General features: G+C 43.4%; 1 protein-coding gene across 1 annotated transcript in view; it reads left to right on the top strand.

Moving 5' to 3' along the window:
* The window catches only part of crfa4 (cytokine receptor family, class I receptor 4), a gene marked incomplete at its 3' end in the record, with an annotated part of 69,064 nt that overhangs the window by 13,545 nt on the left and 37,378 nt on the right, over positions 1–18,141 (top strand). Inside the window, exon 2 of the mRNA XM_080758631.1 lies at positions 10,064–10,167. Coding sequence (XP_080614757.1) covers positions 10,083–10,167 — 85 coding nt within the window. The 5' untranslated portion in view covers positions 10,064–10,082. The remainder of the gene's footprint in view (positions 1–10,063; positions 10,168–18,141) is intronic.

The raw sequence follows: 18,141 nt of genomic DNA, 5'->3' as shown, positions 1-18,141 counted from the left end.
CAGGGATCGGGTCACCCCCCACGCACTTTGAGCGTGGAGAGGGGCAGTTGAGTGCACGTGCGCACTACAACCCCCCCCCCCCCCCCCCCCTCTCCCTTCACATGGACATGTCATTTAATACCTCTATGGACATTATTTATTATTGTAGTCTAACTTAATTATTTATTATAGTCTGCTTTTTTAGGGTTGGAAGTGTTTTAAATGGTAGATTTATTCTCAGCTTTAGTCCTCTTGTCCTGTATTACTGTTCACTTCTGTGGGGCTGACCTACATACATTTCACTGCATTTTAAAGATACTACTTTTTTAATATGTATAGTGACAAATAAAGATTGATTGATTTGATTGAGGAAACATATTTCCTCGGGTTTAAAAACGTCATCTCATTCCTGCAGAATGCACAGATCTCCACGTCTCCGAGTGTACAGCGCACGGCATCAACTGGTAGATCAGCTTTTATTCTGACAGGAGAGTCAACAGTGTTGTTTTTATTTTAGTTTTAGTCATAGTCTTTTGAACTAAAAAAAGAATAGGATTCTAATAGAATAGAATAGGATCGCTGATTTCGCCTCAGAAAACGTATTCATCATGGCAATGGCCAAGTTGGTCTTCTCACTTGGATTGCTATTTGTGTCCATTGTGCCATACAGTATACATACATAGCGTAATCTTTCGCCCCAGTCCCATATGCATACAATACTGTTACTGTACATGGGACTTATACTTACTGATTATGGCCCTCGATCACCGGCCCATTTGGTTACATTTGTAAACTCTTGTTACAGATTTTACTGTGTGGCATGTTCCCTGAACAGCTTTTTTTATTTTATTTTTTATATATATATATATTTTTTTTATCCCACGATTTTGTAACCCATTTTTCACCCCTGTGTCAATCATCTAATGTGATCCTATGGGCTCTACACACCCTCCGCCAACCTAGTCCCCATAACAGCTTTTTTTATGTAAGAGTCCAGAGATTATTCTATGACTAACAGTACAGAATATGAATGGAGCAATTATAGGTAATGTTTGTGTATGCATAATCTAGTTTTATTGGGGTTACGTTTAGGAATCCCTGGTGGGACTGGTGAGTGTTCCCTCTGAGTGAGCGTGTTTTGAATCCCTGGTGGGACTGGTGAGCGTTCCCTCTGAGTGAGCGTGTTTTGAATCCCTGGTGGGACTGGTGAGCGTTCTCTCTCTGAGTGAGCGTGTTTTGAATCCCTGGTGGGACTGGTGAGCGTTCTCTCTGAGTGAGCGTGTTTTGAATCCCTGGTGGGACAGGTGAGCGTTCTCTACTCTGAGTGAGCGTGTTTTGAATCCCTGGTGGGACTGGTGAGCGTTCTCTCTGAGTGAGCGTGTTTTGAATCCCTGGTGGGACTGGTGAGCGTTCCCTCTGAGTGAGCGTGTTTTGAATCCCTGGTGGGACTGGTGAGCGTTCCCTCTGAGTGAGCGTGTTTTGAATCCCTGGTGGGACTGGTGAGCGTTCTCTCTGAGTGAGCGTGTTTTGAATCCCTGGTGGGACTGGTGAGCGTTCCCTCTGAGTGAGCGTGTTTTGAATCCCTGGTGGGACTGGTGAGCGTTCCCTCTGAGTGAGCGTGTTTTGAATCCCTGGTGGGACTGAGTGAGCGTGTTTTGAATCCCTGGTGGGACTGGTGAGCGTTCTCTCTGAGTGAGCGTGTTTTGAATCCCTGGTGGTGGGACTGGTGAGCGTTCTCTCTGAGTGAGTGTGTTTTGAATCCCTGGTGGGACTGGTGAGCGTTCTCTCTGAGTGAGCGTGTTTTGAATCCCTGGTGGTGGGACTGGTGAGTGTTCCCTCTGAGTGAGCGTGTTTTGAATCCCTGGTGGGACTGGTGAGCGTTCCCTCTGAGTGAGCGTGTTTTGAATCCCTGGTGGGACTGGTGAGCGTTCCCTCTGAGTGAACGTGTTTTGTGGGCGAGTGGTCTTTTATTCGCCCAGCCCTACGGAATGTATGGAATGCATGTGATTAAAAAATAAAATAAATTATACTTCCCGAAGGCTAATGTGAACATCAAAACAATATTTTAAATAGGTTTTTATTAGCACATGCATTGCATTCCATACATTCCATATAAGGGCTGCATGGCTGGCTTCACACACATGGAACGTAAGCCTGTCCTATAGAAAAATAACAAAAAAAAAAGTTACGTGAAAGCTGTAAAATCTCTATGTACGACACATTCAAGGGGACGGGTACGAATGATGGTTCTGAGGATTGCGTTTTAATATAAAATGATGGAGTTTCTCAAAGTTTATAATACGGTTATTAGGTTAGTTACAGAGACAACATGTTACATCACAGACTGAGTTCACACGGTTCACATGATGTTCCAGACCTGTATCACAAGACAGACTTTGATCCCCAGGAGGAAGGGAGGAGGGTCTCTTTCCTCCTCTCCTCTTCTCCTTCACACGTCTGAGCACGGTGGGTGGCGTGCAGAGAGGCAGGGGCTGAAATACCCTAAAAGGGTATTATAATTTTTACCCAAAAAATAGCAGATCTACAAGCTCTGAAAAATAAACCACAATGATTTACGTTCGGACAATGACGACGTTGATGTGATTGTCACATATTTCACCGCCTACGTACCATGCTGGAGTGATTTTGGGGTATTGGGGAAAATCCAGCTTATGGCACCAACAACGTGGAAGCTTAATTGTGCCCTCACTGGAGATGCAGACAACCCAGAGGCTTTTAAACCTTTCTATGTCCATGCTGGGGATGAGCAAGTGACATCAGCCGGATGTTATGTGGATCAGGGAACGGGCCATGAGGTGAGGCCGGGGGTCGAGGTCACAGGTTGACTAAGCTCGATTGTGTTGTGTTGCCCTGCTCTGCTTGCCTCTTGTGTGTATCTCTGTCTGGGCTCACCTTATATTCCTGGTCTGAGTGTAGACCTTATATTCCTGGTCTGAGTGTAGAGCTGCTTACACAGACGTGTCAAGGAAATGTGGAATGCTTGTACATTTAAGGACGTCATAAACCAAGCCATGAGAAGCTGGTTTCTGTGACCGGTGTGGTCTGTGTCTGGAGGGGTCCTCTGATGTCATGTGTACAAGACCCACCCACCCCTGGGGGGGGGGGGGGTAATAATGTATTTAAGCTGAAGCCTGACTGAGATGTGTTGAGTCAGTACGGTGTTCCATTGTAACGCTGCTGTCCGTATTCAAATACATTTTATTCCAAACTCTTTGACAGACGGCAGTGTTGATTTTGACAGCAAGTTTTGATCTACTTTAGCCATATCTCTCTCCATATCTCTCTCCATATCTCTCTCTTTTTAATACATTTGGTCATTTAGTTTTAGTCCAGTTTTAGTCAACTGAATTTCACATAAGATTTTTGTCAATAATATCTCTTTTGGTGGGCCTTCATGGTGGCGTTTTATTAATGACTGATTTCACACTCTGCTCCACCACTAGTCCCTAACATTTTAGTCTAGTTTATTTTTGTTGATGAAATTGATATTTATTAGAAAAAGAGAGACGATCTGCAGGCCCTCAAAGAGGAACGCCTTTATTTAATTAACCCATTCTGAACGGGAACCCATTTTGGTGTTATAGCATCATGTTATGCTTTAGCTATTGAAAAATAGCAGATCTACAAGCTCGTAGCGCGCCACCGAGTGGCGCGCTACGAGCTTGTAGGTCTGCTATTTTTGAAAAATCGAAGAACGACTGACATTTTTAGAATCTGATCTCAGGTCAGAATGGGTTAATCAGACCAGTGTGTGTGTCCAGTGGAAACCTCGTATGAATCTGATCTCAGGTCAGAAAGGGTTAAAAGGCAACAAACGTGTTTCGACCAACGCTGGTCTTTATTGTTATGACGACACACATACTGTAGCTGCATAAACATATTGATAACCATGACATGGTGATCGTCTACGACTGACTGTACTTACAGTACAGTAGGATAATAAGAGTTCCTGCTCAATCTGTTCTTATCATGGTTTCCATAATCTACTAGTGATCGTATAGTATTCACAATGCTGCACAGACCATAACCACACACACACACACACACACACACACACACACACACACACAGGACAGTGTCAAAGCACGGTGTGATACAACAGAACCTTTGTGTGTGTGTGTGTGTGTGTGTGTGTCAAAGTGGACGGTTGGCACAGCAAGGTTCTGATGTAATCCTCCTTTGAAAGCTCACACCATGCAGGGTTTAGTGTGTGATTATGATGTTGATGCCAGAGACAGACTGCTGTGTGTGTGTGTGTGTGTGTGTGTGTGTGTGTGTGTGTGTGTGTGTGCGCGTGCGTGTGTGTGTGTGCGTGCGTGTGTGTGCGTGCGTGTGTGCGCGCTCGTGCGAAGTCTCCTCTGCTTTCTCTGCTAAGAGACTTGACTTAATATAAGCCCGTAACCCTTTAACCCATTCTGACCTGAGATCAGATTCATACGAGGTTTCCACTGGACACACACTGGTCTGATTAACCCATTCTGACCTGAGATCAGATTCTAAAAATGTCAGTCGTTCTTCGATTTTTCCAAAAATAGCAGACCTACAAGCTCGTAGCGCGCCACTCGGTGGCACGCTATGAGCTTGTAGATCTGCTATTTTTCAATAGCTAAAGCATGACATGATGCTGACACCAGAATGGGTTCCCGTTCAGAATGGGTTAAGACCTGAGATCAGATTCCTGTCTTCTAAATCTGAATCACGACAGTTTTATGAAAAGCCAATCGGCCTATCCTTTCGCTCCTATATGCCACCAAAATGTGGAACGCCCTACCAACAGTCATTAAGACATGTGAATCCCTTGACTCCTTCAAAACCGCTCTCAAAGGGCACCTATATACGGACGGCTGCAATTCGAAACTGGCCCCCCCGGTAAAATCTGAAATGTATTGAAATGTACTGTAATTCTGCAAACCTGTCAATACATATTTCAATCAATCAATCAATCAATCAATGCTTCTCAAACTATTTTAAGTCAAGGACCCCAAAGATCATAGCTATAACTGGTCGTCGACCCCCATCTGAAAATATGTTGTTCCAGGGACCCCACCTTAAAAACGTTCACTGTGAAAGAATATATATTTATGCTATAGTAGACTGTAGTGTAGACTGTAACAGAATAAATGCAGCATACTGTAGATGGTAGACTATAACAGAGTAAATACTGTATTCAGTTAACTGTAGATGGTATGATAGATAGATAGATAGATAGATTTCTTTATTTTTGTGTCATGCACCAAAGGCGCCCAGCCCACATGGACTTACAGGACACACCATAACATTGCATTCAATATTGCATTGTGTACAATAAACAGATATGTTTTGTTGATATTCCCTTTTCTTTTTTTTCTACACAAACAAAACATTCTGCCTTTTTTCCCACGCCCTGCATAAAAAGTCTGCCGAAGCAAAAGTACCTTTCCTAAAACAAAATTCCAGTTTTTCATAGTCCTCCAACCAGAAAAAGTCAGCACAGATGGTTGTCATTTTACAAAATAATACATGTCTTAATTCTTCATATAATGGGCAGTAAAACAAAAGATTAATTTCATTTTCAATTTATTTTAAATCACACACTAGACAGACTCTGTCCTCCTTTAAATCACACACTAGACAGACTCTGTCCTCCTTTAAATCACACACTAGACAGACTCTGTCCTCCTCAGGAGTACCAATGAATCTACCCGTTTCTAAAGCTAACGGTAAAGGTCCCAGAACGGTATCATGGTAGACTGTAGTAAATACTGTATTCTGCACTAAACAGATTACAGTGTAATGAGCTTTGCTTGGCTTGGACCTTTTGAACTGCAGAAATGATTGCGTCTGGACGTGTAATGGAGATAAGTGCTACTGACGGACATATGCAGTGGTTATAATTACTTCTATAGTCACAGTATACTTAACTCTAGGATAGTTCTACATTCTAATTTTAGAGTTCTTTAGAATTAAGGGATATGACATGTTTTATATGATATTCCAAAACCGGTGCACCTGTGTCATCTTATATTATTGCACGGGCACTGGCAGGGGCCTTGTAGCTGTACGCTGAGGGGGGCCTACTGTACAGGGGCCACTGGCAGGGGCCTTGTAGCTGTACGCTGAGGGGGGCCTACTGTACAGGGGCCACTGGCAGGGGCCTTGTAGCTGTACGCTGAGGGGGGCCTACTGTACAGGGGCCACTGGCAGGGGCCTTGTAGCTGTACACTGAGGGGGGCCTACTGTACAGGGGCCACTGGCAGGGGCCTTGTACTGTATGCTGAGGGGGGCCTACTGTACAGGGGCCACTGGCAGGGGCCTTGTAGCTGTACGCTGAGGGGGGCCTACTGTACAGGGGCCACTGGCAGGGGCCTTGTAGCTGTACGCTGAGGGGGGCCTACTGTATGTACTGTATGCTGAGGGGGGCCTACTGTTGTCATTGAGGCTGCCTTAGGGCCCCTGATGGTCAAGGGCTCCAATGGGCATCGGCCCCATGACTCCCATGTTCAAGTACAAACAGGTCCTGGGCACGGAGACGGTCTGTTCTACTGTAGATCTAGTTATTATGTACAACTTGTGATCCAGGTCCCGAGTTAGTCAGTTGGGCAATTAGAATGAAATCTGACTGTACAGACGAGTACAGAACCATGGTGAACAGTGTGGCTCTCAGCTAGATCCGACTGTACCGGTACGGATGAGTACAGAACCAAGGTAAACGGTACAGAACCATGGTGAACAGTGTGGCTCTCAGCTAGATCCGACTGTACCGGTACGGATGAGTACAGAATTTTTTGAATAGTTCAACTATAGCCAAATCGACACGTTGTGAGCTTAGCCTCTCTTAGACCCTATAGAGCGCCGCAGGCCCCTCCCCCTCTCAGAAAAGCGAGTGGCCCAGGAAATGAAACCCCAATGCATTCTCCCATCGGCACTTCTAATATAATTTATTTAAAGACGGTTACGCCGCGGACAAAGCCAACTCGGATCGTGACGAATCATGACAATGAACACAATGTTTTTGGGCCGATCAAATAATTTATAAGACCAAAAACAAAACAAATAGTGTTGTCTCCTGACTTTCTTTTCTTCTTTCTAATGATTTGATCGGCCCAAAACATTGTGTTCATTGTCATGATTTGTCACGATCCGAGTTGGCTTTGTCCGCGGCGTAACCGTCTTTAAATAAATTATATTAGAAGTGCCGATGGGAGAATGCATTGGGGGTTTCATTTCCTGGGCCACTCGTTTTTCTGAGAGGGGGCGGGACTGCGGCGCTCTATAGACTAAAGAATATTTAATTGTCTGTTAATTTGTCCACAATTCCATGGTGTATAAAAATGTTGATCAAAATAACAAGCGTGGAAAATGAAACGAAACTAGCGTGAAATGAAACGAGCGTGATTTAATTTTACGCGTTAAAGAGTTAAAGATCTAATAATAAGGGGTCCATTTGGTTAACCAACTCTCCATCATTTAGCTGCATGGGAGTCATGGGGACCACCTGGAACCCCCCTCAAGGACCCCTGGTGGTCCCCGGACCACTGGTTGAAAACCCAACTGCAATAGCAAACGCATTTTGGGGCGAGAAGAACCCCTTTTGGTGTTATAGCATTACGTTATGCTTTATAGCCATTTAAAAATAGCAGATGTACAAGCTCGTAGCGCGCCACCGAGTGGCGCGCTACGAGCTTGTAGGTCTTCTATTTTTTAATAGAACGACTGACATAAGAAACATAGATTTATCAGAAAACTGTCAGGATGTAGAAGAACATTTTTAGAATCTGATCTCATGGTCAAAATGGGTTAACCCATTCTGACCTGAGATCAGATTCATACGAGGTTTCACTGGACACACACTGTTCTGATGAACCCATTCTGACCTGAGATCAGATTTAAAAAATGTCAGTCGCTCTTTGATTTTTCAAAAATAGCAGACCTACAAGCTCGTAGCGCGCCACTCGGTGGCGCGCTATGAGCTTGTAGATCTGCTATTTTTCAATAGCTTAAGCATAACATGATGCTAACACCAAAATGGGTTCCCGTTCAGAATGGGTTAATGGCCTTATACAACGAGCTCACAAATGCCCCAAAAAGATCCAAATTCAATAAACCTCGGAGGAGATGAAAGTGAACGAGGAGGAGAAAGACTTCTACTGTATGCCTTGTGGTCGTGTCTCATGACTGGACGTGTTGCCTCGGTCGTCATCGCTGGCGTCCCCCTTCGGAGGGCCAGAGGGCCACTCCACTGACAGGCAAACTGAATCAGTGTTCACGTCAAACCCCCCAAAGTACCCAAATTAACTACTCTGTGACCGCGGGGCTGATTCCAATCCCAGCCAGCTGGGACTCTCCCCTATAGCTGCAATGCAACGTTTGTGTTGTTAAAATATTTCAAACCTGCCTCACCCTGGCCAGCCTGGGGCAGCTGATGGAGGGGAAAGGAACTGGTTGGAATAACGTGTTCTTCCACGCGCTCTACGTCCAACCAGGGAAACTCCCCCCTGTCAGGTGTAAAGGAGCAACTTGGACACTCAGGCATGAAGGAAGCATGAGTTCAAGTCCGTTGCTCTCCCCTTGTCCCCCATATATGGGGACTAGGTTGGCGGAGGGTGTGTATAGAGCCCAGGATCACATTAGATGATTGACACAGGGGTGAAAAATGGGTTACAAAATCGTGGGATAAAAGAATATATAAAAAAAACATTTTTCACCTTTAAAAAAAACAATCAAAGAAAACAAAGAAAGGGAATAATACTGAAACCCATTTTGGGGCGGGAACCCCCTTTAGTGTTTTAAACATTATGTTATAATTTAGCTATTGAAAAATAGCAGATCTACAAGCTCATAGCACAAGCTACAAGCTTTTAGGTCTGCTATTTTTGAAAAAATCATGAACATGTGGTGCAAAGCTTTGAATCAATACTCCTTTCAGAGCGAACGTTTTTAACTCAAATCTTTGCTTCTGGGAGGTGCAGGTCCCTGAAACAACACATTTCTCCTTCTGGGAGGAGGGGGTCCCTGAAACAACACATTTCTCCTTCTGGGAGGAGGGGGTCCCTGAAACAACACATTTTCAGATGGGGGGTCAGTGGGCAATTTCATATATTTTTGGGGGTCCTTGACATGAAATATTGAGAACCACTGACTGGTTTTTCAGGAAAAAAAATGTCATTTTAATTTTAAATTTCGACGTCAGGCCTAAATGGGTTAAGGAGACCAAAGCAGGAAAGACGAACGTTTGAAGCTCTTTTACAAAGAAGTGTCCAGGGTACGACCGTACGTAGACATTTAGAAGCTTGTTTCACAAACGGCACACTCGTAGGGTCTTGGCTTATTTATTTACAAACGGCACAGGGTCCGTAGGGTCTCTTGTTTTATTTACAATACAAGTAAGGCAGGTTTCATTGATTTATTATTCCCCTGCTTATCGGTTGAATGTTTATAATTCACTTCAATCTGTCCTCCCCGTTGGGGGAATAAACATGTTCAGATTTTTCTTTCCAAAGTCTCTTAAATGGCACATTGACAATATGAGTTATGTTTTCAGTACCTTTGCATGACTTAGCATGTCATCGTACTCAGTGGCCTTGCGTTTAGAGTAGACCGATATGTTGTACAGTATTACCATATGTTTTTGTTCTTGCTTACTGTAAATCGCTCTGGATTAAGAGTGTCTGCTAAATGCTAGTAATTGTACATCAAGCTGCCTCACACCTTACAGAAACAGTGGGTGATTGATTGAAATATTATTTATTAACAGTTTGCAGAATTACAGTATACATTTCAAGCACAAACTCAATACAAAGACTGCATGTTAACTGTGAGTGGACGACCCGATTAAGCATTACACTTGTTTACAACAGGGTCCACCATGTTCAATTCATCAAGACATTTAGAGACGTACAAATAGACACTTCCATAATAGTCAAAGAACAGAAAGAACAGCTAAGCTTACACTAGGCACAGAAAGTAAGGTCTTTTGTAGTGCTGACCTTGTGTCTGTCTGTCTGTCTGTCTGTCTGTCTGTCTGTCTGTCTGTCTGTCTGTCTGTCTGTCTGTCTGTCTGTCTGTCTGTCTGTATTGTCTCCAGGTTGAAGGAGAGCGGTGGGATGCTGTGGTTGCTCATCTGTGCAGTCGCCGCCCTGGTGGGAAGTAATTGGATTGCACCGCAGGACTCCTCATACATGGAGAGAGGTGAGTCACACTCCTGTTGTTCAGGTGTATACACATGCCCACGCACGCACACACACACACACACACACACACACACACACACATGCCCACGCACACACACACACACACACACACACACACACACACACACACACACACACACACACACAAGGTCAGCGCTACAAAAGATATACCTTACTTTCTGTAGGCATGTTTTGTGTGGAGAAATTGTCTCTGTGCAAGCCTAGCTACCTGCTGTTTCTGTATGTTCAGACGCACGCACGCACGCACGTGCACTGACCCTTTGTTGTTACTTTGATAGCACAAATCAGAGCATATATACTTACAGAATTATTAATTACCATTACAAAAAGCAGCCTTAGGGCCGATTCATACTCCTATTGTACCGTAGTTACTGTAGTGACCAAATGATTCATACTCCTATCTTACCGTAGTTACTGTAGTGACCAAATGATTTCGGCTCGTCAGACATTTTCAGTACCACCGAAGAGCCGACTTTAGGACGAATTGAATGGGGCTGTGGGGTGTTGTGCTAATTTGCTTATTTCCATCGCTCAAAATTATAATTTCTTTGAATATATCCTCTCTTCATAATGTAAATCCACTCTCTCTCTCTCTCTCTCTCTCTCTCTCTCTCTCTCTCTCTCTCTCTCTCTCAATTCAATTCAATTCAATTCAATAGGCTTTATTGGCATGACGTTTTACAAGTGTTGCCAAAGCACAATCACAGATATTACAAACAACAACATAACAACATAATATCAATGACATGAAAAAATAAATTAAAATAATATAAAATAAAGCAGGTGGTGCATAAAATAAAACATGGCATACTGTATGTGTGTCCTACTGGTTGTCCCTTTTCTTGTGACAGGAATTGACATATTTTGCAGCCAAAACTGCACATTCTTTCTGTTCCCCCAGAAGGACTGGTAATCTTTCCCTTTCTGTCATACTTCTGAATTCTGGGAAATTTGTTTCAAATTTTGGGAAGAACTCCTCTCTAATATTTGTGTAGTTTTTACATTGTGTTAAAAAGTGTAACTCTGTCTCTATAGCTCCGACATCACAGTGACAGCACAGCCTCTCCTCTCTGGGCAGCCAGGTCTGTCTGTGTCTGCCCTTCTCTCTCTCTGTGTGTGTGTCGCTCTCTCTCTCTCTCTCTCTCTCTCTGTGTGTCTCTCTCTCTCTCTCTCTCTCTCTCTCTGTGTGTGTGTGTCGCTCTCTCTCTCTCTCTCTCTCTCTCTCTCTCTCTCTCTCTCTCTCTCTCTCTCTCTCTGCTTTTCTGTTAGTCATTTGGTTGTTGTCAGACATTGATACCACTGACACACTGTCAATTTATAGAGAAAGTCATGATGTGTTTATGTCAAATTGACCCTAGGCCTATCTGTTTGACCTGATTTACACTCTGTGTGTGTGTGTGTGTGTGTGTGTGTGTGTGTGTGTGTGTGTGTGTGTGTGTGTGTGTGTGTGCGTGTGCATCACATGGTGGTACTATTTTCTATGCAGGCTTTGTGTGTTTGTGAGTGAGTTGAAAATGTGTGAAATTTATAAAAAAATCGTTTTGAAAATAGCAGATCTGCAAACTCACAATGTGTCGCCATGCAACACATTGTGAGCTCTTGTAGATTGGCTATTTTCCAAAAGCTCCGTTGGAGCTACAGATATTCTGAGGTGCTCAAAATGTTCAGAATACTCATTTTTGAATACTCAATAGACCTTAATGCACACGGCATCTAAGTTAATGGCCAAGTTATGTTTTCAAATAATTGTATAGTGTCGTAAAAGTATAATATTTGCCTCTGAAAGTCAAAGTACGTATTAGACAACTGGAAATACTACAGTAAAAAGTTGAAATACCTCAAAAAATTGCAATTAACCCCATTCTGACCGGGCACCCATTTTGGTGTTGGCATCATGTTATGCTTTAGCTATTGAAAAATAGCAGATCTACAAGCTCATATCGCGCCACCGAGTGGCGCGATACGAGCTTGTAGGTCTGCTATTTTTGAAAAATTCGAAGAACGACTGACATTTTTAGAATCTGATCTCGGGTCAGAATGGGTTAATCAGACCAGTGTGTGTCCAGTGGAAACCTCGTATGAATCTGATCTCAGGTCAGAATGGGTTAAGCAGTGAGTCACTTTACACCACACAGTGTACAGTATAGGTGATGTTTGGTCCTGGTCAGATGGCTAATGATAATTATTATAATAATGTGTATCTGTGGTTCTTCTCAGATGATGTTCTGTTTGTTGTTTGTTTGGGGGGGGGGGGGGGGGGGGGGGGGTGCGGGCCCCTGAGCGGTTTAGCAGCAGAACACTAGGGGCCTTTGTGTCCCTCGACGCCCCTGGAACATGCAGGCACACACATTCCCTGGTGGATTACTTAGAACCCTGTTCACACATCATGGTCCAAAATCTAAATCTAAAATCTATGTATTACTTTAGTCCAGTGGTTTAATTCAACCCTGTTCACACATCATGGTCCAAAATCTAAATCTAAAATCTATGTATTACTTTAGTCCAGTGGTTTAGTCCTGTTCACACATCATGGTCCAGTATGTATTACTTTAGTCCAGTGGTTTAGTCCTGTTCACACATCATGGTCCAGTATGTATTACTTTAGTCCAGTGGTTTAGTCCTGTTCACACATCATGGTCCAGTATGTATTACTTTAGTCCAGTGGTTTAGTCCTGTTCACACATCATGGTCCAGTATGTATTACTTTAGTCAGTGGTTTAGTCCTGTTCACACATCATGGTCCAGTATGTATTACTTTAGTCCAGTGGTTTAGTCCTGTTCACACATCATGGTCCAGTATGTATTACTTTAGTCCAGTGGTTTAGTCCTGTTCACACATCATGGTCCAGTATGGATTACTTTAGTCCAGTGGTTTAGTCCTGTTCACACATCATGGTCCAGTATGTATTACTTTAGTCCAGTGGTTTAGTCCTGTTCACACATCATGGTCCAGTATGTATTACTTTAGTCCAGTGGTTTAGTCCTGTTCACACATCATGGTCCAGTATGTATTACTTTAGTCCAGTGGTTTAGTCCCTGTTCACACATCATGGTCCAGTATGGATTACTTTAGTCCAGTGGTTTAGTCCTGTTCACACATCATGGTCCAGTATGTATTACTTTAGTCCAGTGGTTTAGTCCTGTTCACACATCATGGTCCAGTATGTATTACTTTAGTCCAGTGGTTTAGTCCTGTTCACACATCATGGTCCAGTATGGATTACTTTAGTCCAGTGGTTTAGTCCTGTTCACACATCATGGTCCAGTATGTATTACTTTAGTCCAGTGGTTTAGTCCTGTTCACACATCATGGTCCAGTATGTATTACTTTAGTCCAGTGGTTTAGTCCTGTTCACACATCATGGTCCAGTATGTATTACTTTAGTCCAGTGGTTTAGTCCTGTTCACACATCATGGTCCAGTATGTATTACTTTAGTCCAGTGGTTTAGTCCTGTTCACACATCATGGTCCAGTATGTATTACTTTAGTCCAGTGGTTTAGTCCTGTTCACACATCATGGTCCAGGTATGTATTACTTTAGTCCAGTGGTTTAGTCCTGTTCACACATCATGGTCCAGTATGTATTACTTTAGTCCAGTGGTTTAGTCCTGTTCACACATCATGGTCCAGTATGTATTACTTTAGTCCAGTGGTTTAGTCCTGTTCACACATCATGGTCCAGTATGTATTACTTTAGTCCAGTGGTTTAGTCCTGTTCACACATCATGGTCCAGTATGGATTACTTTAGTCCAGTGGTTTAGTCCTGTTCACACATCATGGTCCAGTATGTATTACTTTAGTCCAGTGGTTTAGTCCTGTTCACACATCATGGTCCAGTATGTATTACTTTAGTCCAGTGGTTTAGTCCTGTTCACACATCATGGTCCAGTATGTATTACTTTAGTCCAGTGGTTTAGTCCTGTTCACACATCATGGTCCAGTATGTATTACTTTAGTCCAGTGGTTTAGTCCTGTTCACACATCATGGTCCAGTATGTATTACTTTAGTCCAGTGGTTTAGTCCTGTTCACACATCATGGTCCAGTATGTATTACTTTAGTCCAGTGGTTTAGTCCTGTTCACACATCATGGTCCAGTATGTATTACTTTAGTCCAGTGGTTTAGTCCTGTTCACACATCATGGTCCAGTATGTATTACTTTAGTCCAGTGGTTTAGTCCTGTTCACACATCATGGTCCAGTATGTATTACTTTAGTCCAGTGGTTTAGTCCTGTTCACACATCATGGTCCAGTATGGATTACTTTAGTCCAGTGGTTTAGTCCTGTTCACACATCATGGTCCAGTATGTATTACTTTAGTCCAGTGGTTTAGTCCTGTTCACACATCATGGTCCAGTATGTATTACTTTAGTCCAGTGGTTTAGTCCTGTTCACACATCATGGTCCAGTATGTATTACTTTAGTCCAGTGGTTTAGTCCTGTTCACACATCATGGTCCAGTATGTATTACTTTAGTCCAGTGGTTTAGTCCTGTTCACACATCATGGTCCAGTATGTATTACTTTAGTCCAGTGGTTTAGTCCTGTTCACACATCATGGTCCAGTATGGATTACTTTAGTCCAGTGGTTTAATTCAACCCTGTTCACACATCATGGTCCAGTGTGTATTAAGCCCATCGCACACCGTCTGCGACCGTCTGTGGCGCGACGCGTTGCCGCGCGGCGCCGCCTGGAAAATAGAACTGTGTTCTATCGGCGCGCCGGGCGACGCGGCGGACGGGGCCGGTGTGTGGTGGGCTTTACTTTAGTCCAGTGGTTTTCAACCCTGTTCACACATCAGTATTTATTCAGCGGACCAGAGTAATGATAATGATAATGAACTTTATTTATAAAGCACCTTTCAGAGCAAGGTTCCAAAGTGCTGTACAGTATACAAGGTTAAAAAAAAAACACAACATAATATGGCAAATCATAATCAAGGGCAGTTTAAAAACTAGAAACATAAAGAAAAGAAGACAAAATAGCAGCAGTTAAAAAAATGAACAATCTCCTATATAAAGCAGAATATAAAACATTCTGTGTAAAGGTGAGTTTTCAAAAGTGACTTAAATACGGGTGCAGGTCTTTTTTCCGACAGCATATTGATCCGAAACCTCAATCCTAACCTAACCCTAACCGCAAGCACGGGAGCAGCGCATGTCGGACCATCGCTTTTTCGCATCGCAGTGAATGTCCTGCCCCTGCGGATCGGATCGTTGCCCCAGTCGGCTAGAATGCTGTAGGAAAAAAGGCCGCCTCCCCTTAAATACAGGCACAGATGGTGCTAGTCTTACATGCACCGGTAGAGCATTCCATAGTCTGGGTGCCCGGGCGGAGAAGGCCCGACCACCTCTGGTGACTAGGTTCGTCCCGCTTCACTCATATGGATATGAAGAATCAACTGAATGAGAGAAAACGCTAATGTTACTGCTGCTGAATTAGTTAGATTTTCGCTAGAAGCAGACTGTATCATATATGAGTGACTGACTGTTGCAAACGATACAGAGACACCTCCCTGACAATAACGCCGAGACAGCTTGTTTATGTTTGGACCACAACGCTTATAGTAGACGATGTTAAGATCACCCCATGTTATTCTCCATAGAGACATTACTTCCGCGAACCAGGGGAATCGTCGGGATGAGCGAGTTACGTCAGGACTTCGGCGCTCTCTAGGTAAAAATGTAAAGTCGCATCCGGCGCTCACCGGCAGCCAGTGCAGAGTCGCAAGTACAGGTTCTGGTACTGTGTTTGCTGGTACCGTGTTTCCTGGTACCGTGTTAGAACGATGTCTCTGCTGTATACAGAAGCTAGCTCTGTAACGGCTAATAGTCGAGTCTGAAACTGGGGTCTAGATTGGAGGTCGAATAATGATTTTCTTGCTGCGCTGCATCACAGCGGCCCGTTAACCCATTCTGACCTGAGATCAGATTCATACGAGGTTTCCACTGGACAACACACTGGTCTGATGAACCCATTCTGACCTGAGATCAGATTCTAAAAATGTCAGTCGTTCTTCGATTTTTTCAAAAATAGCAGACCTATAAGCTCGTAGCGTGCCACTCGGTGGCCCGACGTTGACATTTAAAAACAAATCTCCTAAATCATGACGGTTTCTGAAAACCCTATGTTTGTATATCAGTGATGCTCAAACTATTTAATTTCAAGGATCCCAAAAATGATATGTAATTGGCCACCGACACATATGTTGTTCCAGGGTCCGTCCCCTCCCCCCCCCCCCCCCCCCCCCCCCCCCCCCCCCCCCCCCCCCCAGAAGCAAAGATTTGAGTTAAAAATGTTCGCTCTGAAAGAATATAATATTCAAAGATATCATTTTCAAGATTTTCAAAACATAGCGGATCTACAAGCTCAACAGCTAAAGTATCCTTAAAACACAAAAGGGGGTTTTTCCCGTCCGGAATGGGTTAATTTGAACCGAGTGTCAAATCAATCTCCATCATCTTCTCAGTGCGAGGAGACGTGAGCGTTAGTGACGGATATGCTTCGCCAAGCCAGGCGTGAATTAGTTCCATGCAATATGGAATTATAGGCCTCGTTATGCGTTCACAGTTTACTGTCACGTTAGACTTCTAGGCATATTTCAGCTTAATGACCTTATTATCTCAGATGGGAGATTTGGCTCGCAGTTGAGAGCACAGGGGGGGAAAACAACTAAGACTTAGTCTAATTTAATCTTTGGAAGCCACTCTCGTGGTTTCATGCTAATGGTAGAGGACCAGGCTACGGTGTGCACTTCATTTAGGAGAGAATATCTCAACTGTTCTTCTCTAATATGACCACCGCGAACAACTTGGGGAACTATGGCTAATTCTCTCTCCGGAACGAAATACCCGTAAATGACCACACACCCTATTAAAAATGACCACACCCGGGGCGCCTGATGGAGGGGAAAGGAACTGGTTGGAATAACGTGTTCCTTCCACGCGCTACGTCCAACCAGGGAAACTCCCCCCTGTCAGGTGTAAAGGAGACACTTGGACACTCAGGCATGAAGGAAGCATGAGTTCAAGTCCGTTGCTCTCCCCTTGTCCCCCATATATGGGGACTAGGTTGGTGGAGGGTGTGTAGAGCCCAGGATCACATTAGATGATTGACACAGGGGTGAAAAATGGGTTACAAAATCATGGGATAAAAAAACATATATATAAAAAAAAAAAAAACATGGCTCTAACACCATATATATATATACCGTTGGAGCTACAGATATTCTGAAGTGCTCAAAATGTTCAGAATACTCATGTTTGAATACTCAATAGACCTTAATGCACACGGCGGTCATCTTTCCACAAGTTAATGGCAGGGTGGAAACTATAGCCGCAATTTGCCATTGACCGCCCATACATCTAAACAGACATAGTCCTCTCTAATTGTATTAAATTATGTCAAACTAACCTATAACATTGCAGCTGTACGAAAAGCTTGAATTATCCTCTTTCTATCTGCAAAGTGTTTGTTTCATAAAGATCCACGGTAGACATGAGTCTATGAGTTACTTTATGTCAAGAAATTCCTTGCCGGTGACTTTTTTTCCCTAAGTATTGGAGTTTGGAAGCGCTCGTTGAATAATCACTCAACGGCCCTGTTTTGAATGTGCACATAATGCAGGAGGCAGCAGGATGCTGCCTTACTGAAAGGGAGCGCTTCCAAACTCTGACACTGGAATTTCTTCTTTTTTTTTTTAAAGTACATTTTATTCAAAGAGTATGACATCATATGCCATTTTCACAGAAAGAGAATACGACTCTTTGTTTTTTACATTTTCTCCCACAACTCCTTTCCCAGTCCTCCCCACCGGCCCACCAACTTACCCTACGAGGCCAGACATACTGTACAAACACAGGTATAAGACCAATGGGTTGAGTACAAAACAATACACACAACATACATTCCAAAGATTGGACTTCAGAAACTTTATACATCCACGTATG

Source organism: Protomyctophum bolini (assembly GCF_963924005.1).
Source record: "Protomyctophum bolini genome assembly, chromosome: 24".
In the NCBI taxonomy this organism is placed as follows: domain Eukaryota; kingdom Metazoa; phylum Chordata; class Actinopteri; order Myctophiformes; family Myctophidae; genus Protomyctophum; species Protomyctophum bolini.
This window is presented reverse-complemented; position numbering and strand designations above follow the sequence as displayed.